We start from the raw sequence: 22,107 nt of genomic DNA on the forward strand, positions 1-22,107 counted from the left end.
GTCAAACCGCCGCTGGAAAAAGCGCAGGCTCTGAAGCCAGAGCTGCCAAAGCTAAGCTCCCACTAGCAGTATTTCTTCTTAGGCAACTGCTTCAACCTAAGCCTGTGTCACCTGTATAATGGAGACTGTATTGTTAACCTTCCTTTAAGTCCGTGACGATTACAAGAGATACACTACGTAAAGTCATGGCCCAAGACAGTCACTCAGAAATACTAGTTCCCCTTCACTCCCTAATCAGAACCGAGGGCTAGCCACACTGAGGGCCAGGCACCTCAGTCACGAAGTTCACACAAAAACTGATGAGCAACAAAAGCCCTTGTGTTGTCACTCCATACGTCAGTATCTGCAAGCCTTTATTCTACCCTCTTACCTAACACCATACGCACACTTTCAAAAATGCCTGTACCACCAGAATAAAAATTTAAGATCATCCTCTCCTAAGCAGGATGATCCTAAAACTTAAGCAGCAGGCGGCATAACTAGCACTAATGCCGAGCATCACTTTTCTTCCCCAAACCACCGTAACTCAGTATGAAGTTTTCCCCAGATACCTATAACCTTTTCTTTAGGAATGAAAAGCCACAAGTTTCTAAAATATTAGAAAATAGAGACACAGAAAGGGGTTAATATTTTTAAAACAGATTTCATGTAGCTAGAATTCACATGTGCATTTCATTTTGTCACCAAACATCAATAAAGGACAAATCAGACTTTGTTTATTAAAAAAATACTTTACAGGAAAAAAAAAAACCTCTATGCATTCCATTGTCCTATTTTACAAAGAAATAGCTTAACAATTTAACACACTTAGACAGCTACAAAAAAGCACTGTTAAAAGGATTATTATTCACACAAATTTAGATTTAAGACTATTCATTTAAAACCTTTTTAAAACACTCAATGTCAATAAACTAAGGCCACATAACGCAAATAGTCCGCCAGGCAAATTATACATTTCATCTATATGCAAAGACCTCTTAGATAAATTAAAGCCACAGGAAAAAAAAAAAATCTTAGCTGCCAATCAAAATGGAGTTTAGTCACAGAAAACACTATTACATGAAAATTTACAACATGTGATAGAAGTAGTACATAAGTATTTCTTTAGAGAAATTGAAAAGTGCTATATTAAAGAGACAGTGGTCTCAACTACATGCACAAGTGGATCCTAAAAAATGTATGAAGAAAATGGAAGGCCATAATATTTATGGAGAGATACTTGCTTTTAAAGCAACAAACTTTCAGGATGAGGATAGGTCCCTTATGTGCTAAAGAAAAACATTTGTCTTGTACATTTCCTCTTACTGCATAACCAATAAATACAGCTACAACCTGTTTAAAACAGAAAATTTAGACATACAAACCTCTGGCATGTACCAGTGAAAGGTTCTTCTAAAACCTGTAGCAATGATAAAAGATTAGAAAGACACATACTCAATTATCCTAAAAGGTACAGATGCAAATTTTAATGGCAAATACAGATGAAAATATAATGAATGGGATAATTAATGATGAATATATTCACTGAAGATTTTCTTGAATTTTGGAATTTTGTTCCCAAGCTAGCTTTCATTCTGAACAGTATTTATGAAGGGAAAAATAAGCAAAAGTTTCTCCAGTCATTAAGTTTTAACTTTATGCCTGTTAAAACTGCTATCTTTGCCTACGGTTTAGTATTTAACAAGCGCATTTTCTCCCTAAAATAGTTTGTAATATTTAGTCAACTGATTTTCCAACTGCCTCTAAGGAGAAAGTTTACCTTTCAAAAGTCTTGTAATAACATAGTAATAAAACAAATTCTCAATACCAAATAAGCAAATTAAAAGTAGAATTAAGTGTAGAAACTCATTTTAATGAGTTTAAACTTTGGAGAAAACTAATATGCAGCTTTTATTATTGCTTTATGAATTGGGATACCTCTTTGAATCATAATCCTACTCCTAGCATATTTTGGTAATTACAGAATGACTTCTGGGGTTGGGGGAAGACATCTATATCCTTGTTAATGAAGACATAAAATCATTCTAGTTACTAAGTTAGAAATACTCATTTATTGGGTCCTCTCCATAAGCACATTTTTAAAATGTCCCTCTGCTTATAAAACTTATAACTTACAAAAACTTATAGCCACATTCTGCAAGTAATCTCAGAGTTGGCACAATGGATAATATACCAAAAAGGAAGATCAGCTTAAATTTCAGTTACAACTTCACTGCCATCACTACTTTACAAATCAAAAGACACCCGATTGCTCCATGCCTCACTCTACCAAACCAAATAATTTAATGATTTAGAAAAGTTGCAATCAATTGTATCACTAAACTAGGATACAGCTTTGAAAGCAGTAAGAAACTCAAAACTTTTGCTTTTATAGTCTTCAGTCTTTAAAGCATGCTATTAAAATCTAATACTCACATAGGACATTCAGAGTTTCCAGATACATCACTAGCTAAATGTTTCTCTCTCCATTCTATTGCAATTCTAATATACAATGAATTTATTAGTACATGATTTTAAACATTTTATACTCTTTTAATGTGTTTATATTGGAGGTGAGGGGGTAGTACGTTTTATAAAAGGAAATGGGGAATTTGTTTTTGATTGTAGGTCTTTGCAGATCCGCTGGTTCCTGAGTGATTATACACAGTGCTGGCTGTCAGGAGACAGTCTCCTTGTTGGTTAGCAATGACCAGCTTAGATGACAGATGGCATCTGCTGGATGGCAAGTGGGAGATGGGGAAATCGGATCTTGGAAGACAAGACAAGAAAATAAAAAAAAAAAAAAAAGTTTTTGCTTTAACAATCCTGTTCATGATTATTTTAAAAAGCAAATGTTGCCTGAGAAGAATTTTACTTTGTATAGCCTAGTAAAGCTCTATGAAATTCTTCCGGACAGAAAAAAAAAAACACAAGAAATAACCCAAACCCATATACTTTGTGATTAACCCCCTCCCTCCCAAAATAACAAAAAATCACCCTCAAAGGCAGGTAGCTCCCTTAAAAATTAGTCTTGATAAACTAGAATTTATACCCAAGATTTAAAAACACCCCTGCTATAATCACATTACTTTCATACCATTCTAATTACCTTATTTACAAAGATAACTAAAGCCAACATCACTTCCAATTCATAAATGGTTTACATTGAAATGTTTCTCTATTTGTCTTCATCCTTTGTAACAGAGAATACATACATATACATATATATAAGGAATAATACAGATTCTAACTAATCACTGCAGTATTTGCTGATGGTTACTTCTCTATCGGTTTACACAGTGACCTCTATACTTTGCTAATATGCATTTAACTACACAACAATATTGCACAAAGTAATATTTATATAAGATTTAACCTATTTCAGAATATTTTAGAGAAAATTCATATTTGATATTTTGAAAGATGCAGCTAAGTTTTTCATGGTGACACACATAATAAAGCAGCATCTTTTTTTTTTTTTTTTGCCTATGTTAATGTAAATATTCCAAATTTCACCCTCCAGGAAAAAAAAATCTCCAAATTGCACTATAACCAGGTAGATACAAGAATCTGGTCTTAGGTGTGGGGAATACTCTTCTTTTAATAAACAAAAGCTTTATTATTAACTAAGAGAAAGTGAAAGTGTATCACATTAACATTCTAAAATAATAGAAAGTTAAGACTACACTAGCTATATGAACTGTGTCTGTTTAAAAAAAAATTAATACTCGGGCACTAAGCCTGAGGCTACCTGAAACTCTAACGTGAGTGCCACATTTTTTATTAGAGAGTAGCAACAGAGTAACAGCAGATAAACCCATGTATTCACCAGTTAAAACTATTAAACTGAAGTGTCTCAATCGAATTGTTTTCATGAAGAGATCGATGCCAGATGACTAAAATAGTTTTTCCTAAGTTTCATGCACAAAATAGGGCAGCCTCATCAGAAAGATTTGTATGATTCCCTAAGTGTGATACTCATAATCGGTTTAGGAAGTAGAAGCATCCACACAAAATGTGAGGATGCTAGGAAGCAGAAGAGAGTATCATGTCAACACTATCTCTTTTACCCAAAATATCTTCCACAGTTACCAGGTTAGATCTAAAAGATTAATGAACCATGGGTAATGAATGAACAAGGACTATTAATCTTTAGATATTTTTAATTGAAATATCCACTGGATTTTAAATAACAGATACAAAAAAGACAGTTTGGATCAGAAAGTGCTATGCTTTCTCTTCTGTTAAGAAACCAAGAGCCACTGAATTTTCCTTAGAAACTACTTGTTCTTTATGTTTGGAACTAAATAACTTACCTTGCCCATGTACAAGATGCAAGAACTCTTTCCTGCAACCTATGCCATTTTTACTGTAGAAATTGAATCTATGCCATAAAGACATGAGTATTAAACCATAAATCTGATCTACCAGGTATAAAAACAGCAAACATGGCAAGAGTCAGGGCAAGATAAAATTCAGGGAAGAGAATAATTACCAAATAAGAATCTGTTATTCCAGAGAATTCTCATTTTGATTTGAAGAAGAGATTGAATTGTTACCTCACACCTTAAAACAGAAAGTAGCAGCAGACCCACTATTACATACTGTACTAACGGGATAAGATACAACTCTTAACTTTGCATAATCTGTGTAAAAAAGATATGCTTGACATTTGTGGAATGTCATTTCTCTTTATAGAATTATAGGCAAGATTTCTCCAATAAAACTTAACTTAAGCCAGTTATAAAACTATAACTTCACATCAAAATTTAAAAAAGTTAAAAAATGTGTTTGAATATGTACATATCACACAGGAGTGCTTGAATGTTCCTGCAGACTGTGCTGCTGGTCAGAGTCCAGTCTACTTTCCACCTTTAAAACCGGAATAGGCGGAGTCATCGGATCTTGCTGCAGATTAAGTTCTGATGAAGTTGGGAAGGACGATGAAGCAGTTGTCAAAAGCTGCATCTCTGTGCATGTTTCTTCAGATTCAGTTTTTATCCTCACACACTGGGAGTCAACTTCTAACTCTCGCTTTCCAGTTAAATCACAGTCCTTGTTAGAACTACTCTCTGAGTTTTGAGTAGCTTCCACAACAGGGTGGTATTGTTTAAGCCTTATATGCCAGGCCAAACTGCACACTGCGGACACTGTTTTGAACTGATGAATGACATTTCTAGGGATGAAGTAGATATCATTGTCGCACAGCTGAATTCTAGCGTAACGAATGCCTTCCCGCCTCATTTGGTTTAGTTTAGCTTCGTCCACCCACTGAACACACTGAAGAGAAGAAAAAGAGTTTCATGAGACTTTAAAACATAGAGTAATTTAGTCAAGTGAAACTTCATAATTAACACAGGAAAGCAGTAGAGTCAAATTAAAGCTAGGCGATACTAAATGATATGAACTTTCTAAAATTTTCTGTAATGCCTGAGAAACGTTTTCCTCATATTTTATTACCTCTCTAGTGTCAAGCATCAGTTAAAGTCAGGATGGCATAGGTTTTCAAAGTGCACTGAAATAGCAATATTCATTGCCACACACAAGGGCCTTTAGTGTCCCACATTCCTTCAGTGCCTTTCCATGTTTTGGAGGTGAGGGCACAGTGTGCAACAGAGTTAACAGCCGAGACTGCTCATGGTCAGAACTGAGCAGCCTGGGGCCTTCCGAGCAACCTAGTCAACTCGGCATCCCAAAGACTGAATGGATCTGTTTTAATGATTTTCAACATCTCCACACATAGCCTATCATAGTAATAAAATTAAATTCACTACTACATGTTATCTAAGATAAAATGAAAGAAAAATGAGCAAGATACTTTTTCCCAATATTTTACTCAAGCTATGTAAGAAAGCAAGATTTATTACCTGAGAAACTGGAGGTTCATGAAGGTCTAACTGAAGTCTCTGTACAACATCAGTAAAATCCTCAGCATGAAAACAAATCACATCTTTGGTTATGCGAGGTTGGTCACTCCTAAGAGTAACAAAATTAAGTTTTAGAAATAAACATCTCACAAAGGAAAATGATGGCAAATTTCAGTCTTTCTAGAAAATTCCTGAAAATGCTACAATTAGCATACAAATTGATGCATAAGTCCTAAAGACAAAATATACATTTGCTTCTTTAACTTTTAAAAAAATAAAAAAAGTCACAAAAACAAAAATTAGATTGGTATAAAACTGAAACAATGACTAAAAACAAGTAATTTTATTATAAACTAAACGCATTTGCAAATCTTTCACCACTTTGCCCCACGAGCTCCATGCCATCCTGTGATAACATCAGGATAAAATAGAACACATCTCACTCACAAATCCCACACCTCCCAAGTTTCAAAGTAAAAAGGGAGAAAAAAGCCTGAATGATCTTTAACTTGAAATATTTGTAATAGTGATTGAACTACATCCTAAAAAAGTTCAGTTTAAGCTACAGTAATACTGAAGGCCCTGAAGTCATAATTATGGAAAAGTAAAATATAGTTTTTACTTTTCTAGCTTTGTTAAAACTGGACACCAACTGAAAGTAAAAGGAAGCAGAGACTATGAAAAACAATATAACAATTCCTCAATTCCAGCAAGTCCACTTCTGGATAATACCCAAAAGACTGAAAACAGGGGTACAAAGAGCTACACCCAATTTCCTAGCAGCCAAAAGGGGGAAGCTGATAAATAAATGAATAAACAAAATGTGTCTCTGTGTGTGTGTGTGTAATGGAATACTATTCAGTCTTTAAAAGGAAGGAAATTATGACACGATGCGTAATAGGTAAAACTTGAGGACATTATGCTAAATGAGAAAAACTTGGCACAAAAAGACAATTACTTGATTCCACTTATATGAGGTATTTAAAGTATTTAAAGTATTCACATTTATAGAAACAAAGTAGAATGATGATTACCAGGAATTAGAGAAGGAAAAGCAGTTATTGTTTAATGGGTATACAGTTAATAATTTTGTAGGATGAAAAAAGTCTGGATATCAGTTTCTCAACAATATGAATATACTTATTAGCACTTCTGAACTACATACTTAAATATGGTTAGGATTTAATTTTTAAATTTTATGTTATGTGTATTTTACCATAATTTAAAAAAAAACAAAACTGGTCCCCAACCTTTTCAATCAAGAGGACATATCTCAGACAATGTTAATCAACCTTGCAGTTGAGTTCCATTCACTTACCATTCACCAAACTGTACAGCTTTCAAAACCCCAACAGCAGCCGTACTCTGCCAGTCAAACCCCTGACCCACATGATCAGCATGAGCTCTGGTCCTATCTTCAAAGAGGACTTCACGGGGTTCACTGGTCCGAGGTAGGTACTGGAGATTTTTTATTTCATTCATTGATCTAGAGTTGATTTGGTTGTGAAGTAAAGGGGGGGAAGGGAAAGTATTAACAGCAATAAGACAAAAATGTCTGCTGAAATGCAAGATTTTAAATAAGATGAAGTCTGAGAAGGAGGCAATGATTTTTGATCACTACCATTTAACACACTATATTGTAATGCGTAATGTGGTTACACTCCTCTCTTGGTATGTCATCGTAATATAGAAGCTACATCTCTGATTTGTCTCAAAAGTAGTGATTGAATAAATAAAATTTAGTTGTATCAACAGAAAATACAATTCAAAGTATATGGCTGTATGTGGTACTTAGTCATCCTCACTTTTAACTTTAAAAATATCCTACCAGACTTAAAATTCAAGATGGTAAACTGAGCCTCTCCCTCCACAATAAAATGAAAGCAAAGAGCTTCAATCTAAGAAAGAAGGGGGAAAAGACATATATGGACAACAAAACCACCACAGAGCAGGGAAAGTCTCCCCAGTAAGTGGTGCTGGGAAAACAGAACACATGCAAAAGAAGGAAATTAGCCCACTATTTAACTCCATTTACACAAATTAATGTTTTTGTGACTTAACAATGAAGTATTACCTCACACCCAGGAGAACAGCCATTATTCAAAAGGTAAGAAACATGTGAGAGGTCATGGGCAAAGGACCTTTGTGTTCTTGGTGGGGATATAAACTGGTATGGTTCTATGGAAATCAGCATAGCAGGTCCTCAAAAAATGAAAATAAAAATAAATTCCGTATGATCTAGTTATCCCATTTCTGGGTATTTACCCAAAGAATACACTGCAATGAATTAGTGAAAATACTAGTTCAGACATATATGCACCTCCCTCCCTATGTTCATTGGAGCATTATTTACAACAGCTAAACGCTGGAAACAAAGTAAGTGCCCATGGACAGATGACTGGATAATGATGTGGAGTACAGTGGGAGACTACTAGCCATAAAAATAAAAGATGAAATCCTGCAATTTGAAACAACATGAATGGACCTAGAGTATTATGCTTAGTGAAATAAGTCAGATGGAAAAAGACAAACACCATACGATTTCACTAATGTGATATATAAAACAGCAAAACAAACTAAATAAAACAAAAATAAACTTTTAGACTGTAAGACCAAATTAGACCAAATTTCCTACTGGGTTACCAGAAGAAAAGGGGAGAGGAGAAATCAGGTAAAAGAGGGTCAACTATATGGTGAAGGATGGAATGAGACTTCTAATGGTAAAAGCAACATGGTATATATATAGATTTATGGTGTATATAGATTTATATATGTAGATTTATGGTGATATACACCTAAACCAACATAATGTTATAAACCAATGTTATACGTGAATAAAAAAATTTTTTTTTTTTAAATAGGGTACCTACAAAGACCAGGCTTTATATCTTCTCATAAACAATATTAGATACTAGGAGACACTGTGGTAATACTGAAAATTCTAAGGGGAATCCAGCTAAACATTAATCATATTTAATGACCAAAAAAGAAATTTCCAGATAGATAATGACTCGGGTTACCTTCCTTTTCTCAGAATATTATTTGAGAAATGTGCTCAAACAACAAAAGGAAATAAACCTAGAAAGAAGGCACGTGTGATTATTCAGAAAAGCATTAAAATGGGAAGTCCCAGGTTAATAACGCCGATAAGCCTTTCACACTGAAGAGAGCACAGAGTGCCAAAATATTTCTAGATTAAAAGTGATGTGTTAGAGCAGACAGTATGACTAAAATTCTAAAAATGTAGAATGCAAGGCAACCACAAGTGCTCATACACACAAAAGGTTATATAAAAAAGCCATAGCCAAAGTCATAATCATAGAGGAGAAAGTCAATTAGGTTCCACAAGTATCTTAAACAAAAAAGAAAATAGAAAGTACTAGGAATATGGTCAATAAAAGCTTATGTTCCCCTTCAAAAAGGGCAATCAGGGGCCTCCCTGGTGGCACAAGGGGTTAAGCACCGTACTATGAAGCAATCCGCAGCATCTGATGCACAAGTTCGATCCCTGGCCGGCCAGAGAGAAACGCACATGGTGAAGCAGACCTCTCCTGTCTCGCCCACTGCTCCCCTCAGCAGTGTATTTCAGTCAGTCTGCCTGTTCTGCTCCCCACTCTGTCTCTAGTGAATCTTCTCACCCTCATCTCTGGCCTGTACCCCAGCTCTTGTATGCATAAATAAATAAATCTTAAAAAAAAAAACCAGGGGCCTCCCTGGTGGTGCAAGGGGTTAAGACGCAACCTATGAAGCTGTCCGCAGTCACTGCAGCACGAGTTTGATCCCCGGCCCGCCAGGGAGCAACCCACATGACGCAGCAACCTCTCCTATCTCGCCTGCTGCTGCCCTCAGCAGTGTATTTCAGTCTGCCTGTTCTGTTTCCCACCCTGTCTCTGGTGATCGAATCCTCTCACCCCCACACCTATGGCCTGTACCCCAGTTGTTGTATACATAAATAAATAAATCTTAAAAAAACACACACACAAAAACAAAAAGGAGCAATCAAAACTACAGGGAAAATAGGACATTTTTTTAAAAAATCAGCACAATCCAAATATTAAACAAGATTTTCAATATCTAGACAAAATAAAGGAAAGGTCCTTTTGTACATTATTCTTTTGAGTAAGTAACATAACGTTGGGACATTATACAAATTTTTAGACTCCTAGTTTGGTCTGTAATAACAATACAGGTAGTAATCTTACCTATCTGTATTATTATAAATGCCATTTGTTGGCTTTCAAATTTTAGAATACACATACTGGCAATGCATGTAAGATCTAATTAAGATTTTAAAGCAGAATATGAAGTTACCTCATGTATAAGTACAGCTAACACAAATACAATGGGGTGGGGGGAAGAGTAAGATAAAACTTGGTTCATGCAACTATTTGGAGAGCAGGTAAGGAAAGAAATCTATCATTCCAGGAAACTGACACCCTGTCAAAGTCTTAAAACAAAAAAAGCACTAAAAGCAGAATTGGGATTTGCTTCTGTTAACAAGCAAATTGCTTGCCTTAAGGGTGGGTGAGGGGACTGGCCAAGCATGTTTATTATAAACCCCACTGTAATAATTTTTAAAACCCTGTGCATGTATTTCTTTAACTCTCAAGTTCATAAACTCAAAGATTATTCTTCCTTAACAGTGCCCTTGATACCTAGTTAGCTTCTCAGATTGACTGGATCATTTTCAGCAATAGGACATTCTCAACACAAAAAGATGACTTTAGTATTTAAGTTCTGCTTTATTCAGCTCCAATTCAAAGTGCTTCTGAATACCTCACTTAAGACTATTTAATCCCAACAGAAATAAAATTTGACAGCACTTCAGATTGGTGGAAAAATAGCAAATTATTAAATAAATAATGTCGGTATAGGTTCTTAACAACTTAGAAAAAATGTGAAATTTCTCCCTCTAAACTGAAATCAATACAAGGTAAATACAATATATAAATACTGAAATCACATTAACTAACAGGTTAATATTTTATCATGCTAACCTCAGAGGAAAACACAGATCTGACAACATGTAAGTAATTTCTGTGTGTAAAGAAAAATAAAATATTAAAGCTAAAAGGAAAAAGATGAAAAAAAAAACTTGCAACATGGGGAGGGGGAAGTTAATAGTCATAATATAGATTGTTTTTTTTTTCAAATGAAAAAATCCAGTAAAGATATAAGTAAGGAAATTAAACAGGAACTCCAATATAAGAAACACAAACTCCTCAATGAAAAACAAATTAACTGAGACTTTTTTTTCCAATCAGATCAGCAAAGTTAAAAAGAATGCTAGTAGAAGTTATGTGTGAAACAGTGCTGTCTTACCAGATGGGTGGAAGCATAAATCAGCACATTTCCAGAAGTCAGTAAGAAATGTGTGACTACTTTTGAGCCTCTAGGAATTTCTAAGAAACATACAACTGCACAAAGATTGTACCGACCTACCCATCAACACGTCAGCCACCAACCAGCATCCATCCATCCCTAAATCAGTAAACTGTTGCACACATTTAACAAATGGCTTCAGGGAAAGATGGCTGATTTGCTGATTTCTGTGGTACAAATACTCCCCACATGGCCAAGTTACTGTGACTTTACTTGTTGTAGAATTGCTGGTTAATTATGATCTTGTGAGCCTATGCAAACTGGCTCCAGCATACCACTGTCATGTTTGCTAAAAAAGTTTATATTTGGAAACAATTTACACTTGTAAATTGTGGTTAAATAAATCTCGATACCACCTTACAGTAAAAACTATAGAGTCATTTAAAAATGATGATGCGGTTGCATCTTAATACATAATCTAAGGAGGGAAAAAACAAGTTTTAAAGTAAGGAATGAGTGCTTTTGTCTATAATGGAAAATTTACGAGCATGTATGGACTAAAATTTAAAAAGTTAATATGCCTAAATGAGTGGGATGATGGATCTTTTTTTGCCTTTTTATTCTTTTCAATTATCTGATTTTTTAAAATTTATATTACTGATTATAATAATCAGGACACAAACGGTAGTCATTTCCTTTTTGGAAGGGTATAGAACAAGAGTTATAAACAGTCTTTTAGAATTTAGAATTTCAATATTCCATACCGTCATATACAAAAATTGCTATGGTCTAGCACCATGCAGACATCTGGATTACTGCTAGGTTTTATCATGCCACCATGTTGCATTCATACATAGTTTTTACAGAACTTTTTAATGCATTATGTCAAGTGTCTAAAGGTTAGGTTATTCCACACTTAGCTCTGGCAACTTTCCTTTAAGATATGATCTAGAGTAATATGCTGGTACCTATCTGAGTAATTATTTTGAGTTTCTATTTCCATAGTCAGCAAATATAAATCAAATCAAATATAAGCAAATACAAATTATTTTCAGTCTCCTTAAATGACAATTTTCATAGTACTAGAGTTACTCTACATTTAAGTTTCTGAAACACAAACTATGTTAATGCAGTGAGTTACTATAGGACAGTACATTACTGGTTTAATACAGCAAACAATGATCACCTGCCATGTGTCATGAAGACAAAAAAGAATATTACACAGCCTCTGTCCTCAAAGAGCTCCAAATTTTGTAAAAAGTAACATGTAAGCAGATCATTAATGAAGAGAATGATGTCAGAGGACAAAAGAGGTAACAATTAGTTATCTAAAGGAACAAAGAAAAGCTTCACAAAGGAAGTGACATCCAAAGGTAAATTTTGAAAATTTAAGTGTTTGCCAAGTAGAGGAGTAGGTGGGGAAGAGGATGCCAAGTAAAAATAATAGTACAAAAGCACAAATTTGTAAAGAACAATGGTTTGGAAATCGAATTCAGTGTAGCTGGAGTAAACAAAAGCAGAGAATGTTGCAGTTATATTATGAAAGAGTAGACCACAAAAGGAGTTTGGGACTTTTATCTAGTAGGCAGTTAGGACTCAGGTTTTAAGGGGGAAAAAAACCCAAAAACTGAAGTATTTTTAGGAGGATGCCTCACAATGCTGACTGTGCAATGAACAGGCAGGCTCAGCTAAGGCGCTGACCACTCCAAGGTTTTCTGAAGAAAGATCTGCAAACAATCTAGACAAGTCGTTTTCAAACTGTGTTCATGTTTCAATCATTTTTATAGGCAACAAACCCAAACAAAATGTGCTTTGCTTATTTGAGAAAAATAAACGTTTACCGTCGTCTTTTGAAGGGTGACTTTGGCATGTCTGCTGTAGGGATCATCTGCTCTCCTGGCCTTACCCACATGATAGGCCCATCATCACTCTGGGACCTACACTGGAGTCGGAGGCTGGAAAGGGTACCCCAGGGCAAAGTCATCTAGAAGAGGAATGAGTCATATTAAAAAAAATTCTTGGACTATTTACAAACTAACCCCCCTCCCCACCAAATGAATGTTCTGAGAAGCTTATTTTGTATATGCATATGAAAAAAATAAATGCCAATTACAGAGTAACTTATACGAAAAAAAGAATAGCTAAAGTTAAATATCTTACAGTAATTTTCTAAACATTTCTATTCAAAACACTGGATAAAATTTACTTTTAATAGACAAGACTAGTTTAATACTCTTTTAATAGAAGGTGTCCATTTCAGTAATGATCAGAACTTTAATAATCTGACACTCACTTTCAGAAATGGTGATTCTTCTAACATATCAAGGAACTCTGGGAAATAATCACCAACTTCCTCATCTACTGCTCCAACAAGACTTATTTGCCGCATAGGACCTGCCCGGTAGGTGCCACAGCAGTATGTCCTGTTGACCTGAGGAAAAATAAAAGAGGGGAGGGAGGAGAAAGGACTGAAGTACATATAATATAGTCCAAGCATTAGCATAGCATATTGTTTCCAATGTTGCTATTTCTTCTACATACTATGAACTCAGTGGTCGGTACCTTGGATAAAGTTTATAGTTACAAAAAGGAACCCTACCACACTGACAAAGTCATTGACAGGATACATGCCACAAACACGTTACCTCAATAGAAAGCAAAAACAACCATTTAGTATTTCTTACACAGTTCTTTGGCAGCATTTTCAGATCAACCCATTATTTTTTCCCATGGACAATTAACATCACCCACACACATACTTGTATACACAGAAAAAAAGATCTTAGATTTTGTTCTCAAATAGCAGGGATTTCCTAATCCCTTATAAATCTTTCTCCCAAGATCACCTTAGGTGATCCTTAAGCAGCAACCGCCAAGGTCAGAATTTCCTAGCATATGTTTGTGTAAGTTATCTCCAATTTGTATGATCAGCGTGCTAGAGAAAGCCAGGGGAGGCAGACTGAGAAAGAGAATAATCATGGCATACAGAGATAAGAAAGGTAAAGTAAGGAGCTTTTCTAAGGATTAGTTTAACCTTTCGAAGCCAAGTACCCTAAACTACTAAAGCAGATTTTACCTTCAGTTACAGGACCACATGATTTCAGAGATAATATTAGTCTCCCCCCAAACACCAACTCAACTATTCCCAATCATCAGAAATTCCTTTACCAAGAACTGGCTATCAAACTACACAGGATAGTGACATTTTTATGGGAGAATTTGTCCTAAAGAGCTATCATAATTTAGGATTCCCATAACTCAATACCAACCCTGAAGCATGCTTCCATGTGGCAGGTTTCAATTTACTGAACCTGCTGCCTTTGAGCTATGCAACTCTTAATGTATTATTTATCTAAATGAAGTCACATTATTTAAAATTTTGCACATATTTCAAGACTGAATTAATATTTTAATATCACAATAGCCAAGTTTACCTAATTTGAACACCATTAAATTCAAAAGCACTGAACTTGAAGACATCTAAAAATGCAAATATCATGGATAGTTAATATGTGACATGAATAAATATAAAGTATCTTTTCCTATTTAGAAAATAAAAGAAAGTAAACCTGAAAAGGGGGAACTACTGAAATGAAGTAATCCGTCATTAAGTGTTGGCAAAAAAAAAAGTAGTAATAATAAAGCTATTAACAGTGTCACTTGCACAAACAAATTTTAATAAATGCTAATGTCTGAGATACATTTAAATAATTAACAGCACAAGTTAAAAGACAGGCAGCATTTAATACCAGAAATTCAACACATACCAACTGTGTGAAACTAATGCCAAACAAACTACTAATTATCCCCTAGTATCTATTCTATTCTTCTTTTAGTTTAAAAAAAAATAAAAAAAAAACAACCTTCCTGGGCATACAGCCAATGAGCTAGGCTCCCTGGCAGCTAAGCGTGGCCTGTGACTAAGTTCTAGACAAAGAGACGTTAGCACAAGTTGCATGTGCAATTTCCTAGGCAGGCCTTTGTAAGAAAGCAGCGAGCTCTCCACTTCACTTCCTCTTTCTCTCCTCTGGGGCCAGGTTCAGCCATGCACATGACAAGACCAAAGGGTTTTTAATCTTTTAAGGTAAGACTTAGAAGACAGAGGGAAAGTAGAATTCCTGGATGATAGCATGGAACAGAGATGCTGATCTCTGAGCTTACTCAGGGAACTTTTATTTTGCTCTGGCCATTGTATGTAAAATTTCTTTGTTATTGCGCGGAGTGATTGGGCAATACTCCGCATTGCACAGGTGATACATGCGATATTATCTCCTGCTCTAAGCTAAAAAACAAGTCTGTAACTAGGGAATAACCTAGAGAACCATTAAGATGATTAGTGACTTGAAAACACACAAATTGAAGGAAGAGTACAGAAATTAAAAGATTTCAAAAGCACTTAATATGAAAAAGTAAAGAAGGTATATTAAAGTCCTCAAATACTTGGAGGTTTATCACAGAAGAGCAGACATACATAGTTTTAAATAAAGAACAGGAGTTACAGGAAAGCAGATATTATTCTTTCAATAGAAGTTTACTGTGTATTTTTTTTTAATAGAGGCATGTTTTTATTTATTTGTTTGTTTGTTTTGTTTATACAAGCACTGGGTACAGTCAGAAGCGCGGGAGGGTGAGAGAATTCACCAGAGCCAGAGTGGGGAACAGAGCAGGCAGAAGGACCGAAGTACACTGCTGAGGGGAGGAGAGGTCTGCGCGCCATGTGGGATCCTCATCCGGTGGCCGGGGAGCAGCCGGGGATTGAACCGGCACCGCAGAGGCCGCGGGCAGCTTCGCAACCCAGCGCTCAACCGCTGCGCCACCGGGGAGGCCCTACTGTGTATTATTGTTGGCACTGTTCTCAACATAGATAAAGCAATCAGACCCATTCTTGGCCCCTTGAAGCTTACAGTCTAGAAAGGAGAGTGAGACACTAAACAAATAACTATTAGCTGTGACAAGTCTTCAGAATGAACAAAAAGACATTATGAAAGACAACGTGGAATCCTGATGTGGGGGTGGGAGGGTAAAGTGCTTCTTGAAACTAAGCTAAAATCTGTGTGACGAAGTTTAAAGGAAATAAAATTCTCTAAGCATCACTACTTCTGGGTCTAAAAGAAAGCTAAGGATGCTCAACAGAAAAATAAGGATGAGATTGGAAAAATGAGCTACAGCTTGATGATGGCAAACCTTGAAAACCACATTAAGGATTCTGGAAAATCACACAAGGACCTAAAGTAGAAGAAACGGTATCAGCTTTGTCTTTGCTTTTTTAGGAAAAAGGGAGACTTGGTGTTTTTTGTTTTTGTTTCATTTTCTCAAAGGGGCAAAGAAAGCAAAGCGACAGCTTAGGAGGGTTCTGTAACGCTGCAAGTAAGAAACAATAAACTAAGCTAAGTAACAGTGAGCTCATGCTTTAAAATAAACAAGATTTGAAAAATATTGAGATAAATTGTCAACATTTGGAGAAAGACTAGCCAGGAAAGACAACTGTGTCAGGGACGTCTTCCAGGTCCTGACCTTTGCCATCAGATGGAGAAACCACTCTTTATACTGGAGGAGGACAGGTCAGGGAAAGGAGGTGGTATCTTCAGTTTTAGACACAATGAAGGCTGAATAGACTCCCCAAAATATCCACATCCTAATCGCTGGAATGTCACCTTATATGGCAAAAGGATTTTGCAGCTGTGACTAAATTAAGAATCTTGAAATGGGGAGATTATCCCAGATCATCCACGCAGGCCCTAAATGTAATCACAGATGTCCTCATAAAAGGGAGGTAGAGGATGAAGCCACAGTTGGTCAGGAAACGGAGTGGGCCTCCCGCAGCTAGAAAGGGTTAAAAAGCCAGATTCTCCCTCAGAGGCTTTGTATTTTTTTAAGCTACTGTGTTTACGGTAATTTGTTAAAACAGCAATAGGCACCAGTACAAGATACTTTTGAAATGTACAAGTGAATGTGTCCAGAAGGCAAATGGATCTGCAATCAGAAGACCTCCAGACAGTCATTGGCAATAACTGACACTTTAGACTAAATACAAGTTCAGAGAGTAAGTATTTTGGAAAGCTCCAATTTAAAAAAGCGAAAAGGGAAGAAAAGGTAACCCAAGAAGAACGTAAAGGAGCTATGGAAGTGCTCAGAGAGGCTAACAAACCAAGACAGCACAACATGCAGAAAGCCAAAGAAAGAAAATATTTCAAGAACTCTGTGACAATGGTGCTGGCACTTCCAGTAAGATGAAGATGAATAATGCCCCACTGCTAACCTTTGCAATGGATATTTCCGAGAAATTATGAGGGCAGAAACCACACTGGCATGGTTTGAGGAGAGAGGAGGAAATGGAAACAGCAAAATGCAGACAATCTTTCAAGAAGTCTGGTTGTGAAAATACAAAAGGTTGGTAGTTACAGGAGGAAACAATCAAGGGAGAATCTTTTAGATGGAAAAACTGAGCAACTCTGAATAGAATATCAATATATGCTGCCCCATAATCTCATGAACAGTGTAATCAAATGTTTAGATTTCTACTAAATTGATACGTAAAAACTGACATCTAAATAGTTTTAATTTCATTTTCTTGGGAATGAAGTATCTTTTCAGATAAAAAGGTTAAAGGGTCTTTTATATTTTTCTGGGAACTATCCATTCACAATGCTTATTTATATTGGATTGTTAGTATTTTTTAGTATCTATTTCTAGAGCTCTTCAGAGTTTAGAAAGTTTACTCCTGTCAGTGATATGAAATATAATTTTTCACAATTTGACTTTGTTTATAAGTGATTTGGCTTATTTATTTTTGTCATAGAAAGACCCTCCCTATGCCAAAGTCCTGAAGGAGATTCCATGGGGTTTGTTTTGTTTTTGCCATCTTGTATGTGTCTCCCACTTCTTACATTTAAATCTCTCATCTCATTTGGAATTTATCTTGGTAACCAGTGATATGGATACCAAAATAAATTCTAGGTATCCTGATGTCCCAACACTATCTTCTCTCTGCTACCAATTATTTGAGATTCTATCAATTTTATAATCCAAAAGCCTATATGTATTTGGATCAAATGCCAGACTTAACTTTTCTGTTTTACTGAACAGTGTTCACAAACTAGAACAGTGTTCACAAACTTACTGCATAGCTAAATCCTCAAAATGTACTGGCATCCGTTAGGGTACCCTTCCGTAACTGCTTTTCCTTTTCAAAGATTTCCTGGCTGCTCTTGTCTGTTACCTACCACCCATCACCTCTCATTATTAAACTTCAAACCAACTTGACTATCCCAGAACAAAAACAACTATTGATATTTTTATTTGGACTGTGTTCAATTTATAATTTAGAGAAAAATCATCATTCTGATGTTGATTTTTTATTCTCCTTAATCCAAGAACATCTTTCCATTTAAGATTTCTTTTGTGTACTGTTTTAATGCTAATGGGAAGAAACTGCTAAGAGTGAAAAGGAGACCTCTAGTTAAAAGTGGGAGACTAAACATCATTTATTTCCATTTCTTATTAAAACCCGACTCAATTGAAAGTAGAAAGGATACATTTAAAGGGAACATAAGGGAAAACGGCAAATACAAGCTATCAAAATATGTTTAGAAGGTGAAAAGCACACAGGAGAATAAGCAGACTGAGAACTCTGGATACTGCATACCTACACAGAACATAACCCAAAGACCAGTTTGTGCGCAGAATCAGGTAAAGCTAAGAATCTCATAAGGCAGGGAACAAAGCATGGAACTAAGGACAAAGAATATTGGATTAAGATGGATAAGGATGAATTAATTAGACCTCTCCACTTTAACTTCTACCTCCCTATCCCATATTCTTTCCTACCCTATCTATTTTGTGAAGACAGTAAACTAACGAGACTATAGAATAAGATAACAGGCACAAAAATGGAAGAGTCATTATATTGAAAATAAGGAATTAAACAAAACTCTACATATTTAGCAATATCACCTTCCAGCTTCCACAGTTTGGCTCCCAGGACTTCAGCAGACGGGTATATAAACTGTTCTTCTACTAGAGCAAAAATGAGGTGAATTCGTAGCTGTAGAGATTTAGAGCCCCTAAGAAAAGACTTCTAAAAGTTATTTGGGGCTTTTCTCACAATAATGGGGTAAGAGTCACTGCCCAGTCATCAAGTGATAAGTCCCACCTACAGGGTTTCTAATTAATTTTGTACTGACTAATATTTCAGTATAAACAAATCACCAGCCATTTGAAGAAAATACCTAATATACTCACAAGATTAAAACAGAAAGGAACTCAATGACACAGAAGAAAGTCTGAATATAGCCAAGTGTATTATTATCAAAGAAATAAATATTATATCCATGAAACAATGTTACTTAAAAAATAACAATGTTACTTAAAATTCAAAACATTACAGGTGAAATAAACCAATAGGAGAAAAGGAAGACAGTTAAATCTCTTTATCAGGAAGGATTGTATGGGGAATATAAAAATAAATTTTATTATTAAAAAAAAAGGTGGCGCAGCGGTTGAGCGCTGGGCTGCGAGGCTGCCCGCAGCCTCTGCAGTGCCGGTTCATTCCCTGGCCACCAGCGAGGGTCCCACCAAAAAGAAAAAAAAAAAAAAAAAAAAATTAAAGGTTCAATGAGGAGGCCTAATAACAACTTATAAAAGTTTCCTAAGAACAGAACAGTGAAGGGCCTCCCCGGTGGCCCAGCAGGTCGAGCGCTGCTCTGTGAAGCTGTCCGCAGCCTCTGCAGTGCAGGTTCTATTCCTGGCTGGCCAGGGAGAAACCCACATAGCACGGCAGATCTCTCTTGCCTCGCCCACTGCTCCCCTCAGCAGTGTCTTCGGTCTGTCTGCCTGTTCTGCTCCCCACTCTCTCTGGTGAATTCTCTTACCCTCCTGTGCCTCTGACCTGTACCCCATTTCTTGTATAAATAAATCTTTCAAAAAAAAAAAACAGTGAAAACTGATATAAGAAACAAAGAAAAAAATACAAGTTTACCCAAACATTATTAGGACATGCATTTCCATATTGAAAAGGACTAAATTCTCATCAGAAATGCTCTGGTGATAAAGACTCATACTAATGAGATCTAAGAAAATCATAGGGGCTGTTAAAGGGTGGCCATCAACTGTATTCATGCTGTTTTATTTTTTAAGCTAGATAGTAAGAATGCAGGTGTTATCCTTTTTTTTTTTTTTAAAGATTTATTTTTGCATACAAGAGCTGAGGTGTAAGCCAGAGGTGGGGGGGGGGCGGCGGGGGGGGGGGCGGCGCCGGTGCAGAGGATTCACCAGAGACAGAGATAGAGTGGGGAGCAGAACAGGCAGATGGGCTGAAATACATTGCTGAGGGGAGCAGCAGGCGAAACAGGAGAGAGGTCTGCTGTGCCATGTGAGTTAGCTCCCTGGCTGAGGATCGAACTCGTGCTGCAGTGGCTGCCGATAGCTTCATAGTGCTGAGACTTAATCCCTTGCACCATCAAGGAGGCCCTGCAGGTGTTACTCTTCATACTTCTTTGTATGTATGTGATATTTCGTAATAAATTAGAAAACAAAAAGACCCATCTCAAGGTCTCACATTACCCTCAATTTTCTGAAGTTATGTGGACAGAGGTTTTGAAAGCATCCAGACAGGAAAAAATAAACACACCTAAAAAGCACCAAGAACAATTTTAAAACCGGATTTCTCAACAGCAAAGCGAGAAGCTTAAATAATGACACTGCAGCAATGCCTTTACAAATCTGAAAAACTTCCCACCTGGAATTTCAGACCTATCTAAATTATCAATCAAATGTAATGGCAGAAAACTTTTCAGAAATGCACAGTTTAATTTGAGTCGCTGAATTCAGGCAACTAACCAGTCATATGACTGGAACAGGAAAAAAAGTAAACAGAAACCCAGGACACATGGGGTGTATGCAGATATGCATCTAGGAGACATCTACATGTACTCTTACTGCAACCCAGTAATATTACAAGAGGGTAAGCAACCTAAATGTCCAAGAACAGGAAAATAAAGAAATTGTGATATAGTCACACAACAAAATACCAAATACGATCACTGAAAATCAATGAATTAAACAGCATTACATGTGCACAACACAGTTCTCAAAAGCAATGTGGAATCAAAGCAACCTGCAGAATGATACACACAATATACTACATGTAAGTGTTAAATCACAAAACAGTCAAACATATCATTTATATGTTCATATATTCACAGCAAAATACATGTACAGAAGATGCATGGAAATGATAAACCACAAATTCAGAAAAATTTACTTTTGGGAAGATAAACTTTTTTTAAATGATGTAATATAAGGCAGAAATTCACTTAATATAATTTTTATTTTTCTTTATATGGAAATGAAGGGGGGGGGTTAACCAGTCGGGGTGGGTAAAGATTCTAAGCAAATGTATGTTTCTATTTGGAATGATGAAAAAATTCTAGAAATGAATAATGGTTATGCTCATACAACACTGTAAAAGTGCTAAATGTCAACGAAGCCCACTCTTACAAATAATTAAAATGATAAACTTTATGTTATGTATCTTTTCCTACAATTAAAAAAAAACAAAAAACAAGTATGGTGAGGGATGAAATCCAGAACACAGAAGCACTAGCTTTTGAGGAGGAGATGGGCTATCTTCTCTAACAGGAGAGAATGTGCAAAATATGTTTAGGTCACACTTGAATACAGACTTGAACTGTGAGGGTCCACTTAAACATTTTTTCCTATCCTCAAATTCCACATTTACTGATTCAACCCATTTCAAGTTATACAGGGATTTTGAACTGCTTGCAGGGGTCAGGGGTAACACAGGCCCTAGTTCCCATTTTTCAAGAGTCAACTAGACATAGGTAAACGGTTTGAATAGTCATCATGAAGCACAGGCAAGCAAGGAGTCCAAAGAAAAAAGCAGGCTTCCTAGAAGTGCTGGTGGTCCACTGGAAGACTT

At 36.1% G+C, this 22,107-nt stretch overlaps 1 protein-coding gene across 1 annotated transcript in view; it reads right to left on the bottom strand.

Moving 5' to 3' along the window:
* Positions 1 to 694: 694 nt before the first annotated feature.
* The window catches only part of RSBN1 (round spermatid basic protein 1), a 40,569-nt gene continuing 19,156 nt past the window's right edge, over positions 695 to 22,107 (bottom strand). Inside the window, exons 3-7 of the mRNA XM_037498162.2 lie at positions 13,462 to 13,599; positions 13,010 to 13,152; positions 7,165 to 7,332; positions 5,847 to 5,955; positions 695 to 5,259 (exon numbers count right to left, since the gene is read on the bottom strand). Of these exons, the coding sequence (XP_037354059.1) occupies positions 4,786 to 5,259; positions 5,847 to 5,955; positions 7,165 to 7,332; positions 13,010 to 13,152; positions 13,462 to 13,599 (1,032 nt within the window). The 3' untranslated portion in view covers positions 695 to 4,785. The remainder of the gene's footprint in view (positions 5,260 to 5,846; positions 5,956 to 7,164; positions 7,333 to 13,009; positions 13,153 to 13,461; positions 13,600 to 22,107) is intronic.

Source organism: Talpa occidentalis, unplaced genomic scaffold (assembly GCF_014898055.3).
Source record: "Talpa occidentalis isolate TD23 unplaced genomic scaffold, MPIMG_talOcc4v2.1 talOcc4.9, whole genome shotgun sequence".
Classification (NCBI taxonomy): domain Eukaryota; kingdom Metazoa; phylum Chordata; class Mammalia; order Eulipotyphla; family Talpidae; genus Talpa; species Talpa occidentalis.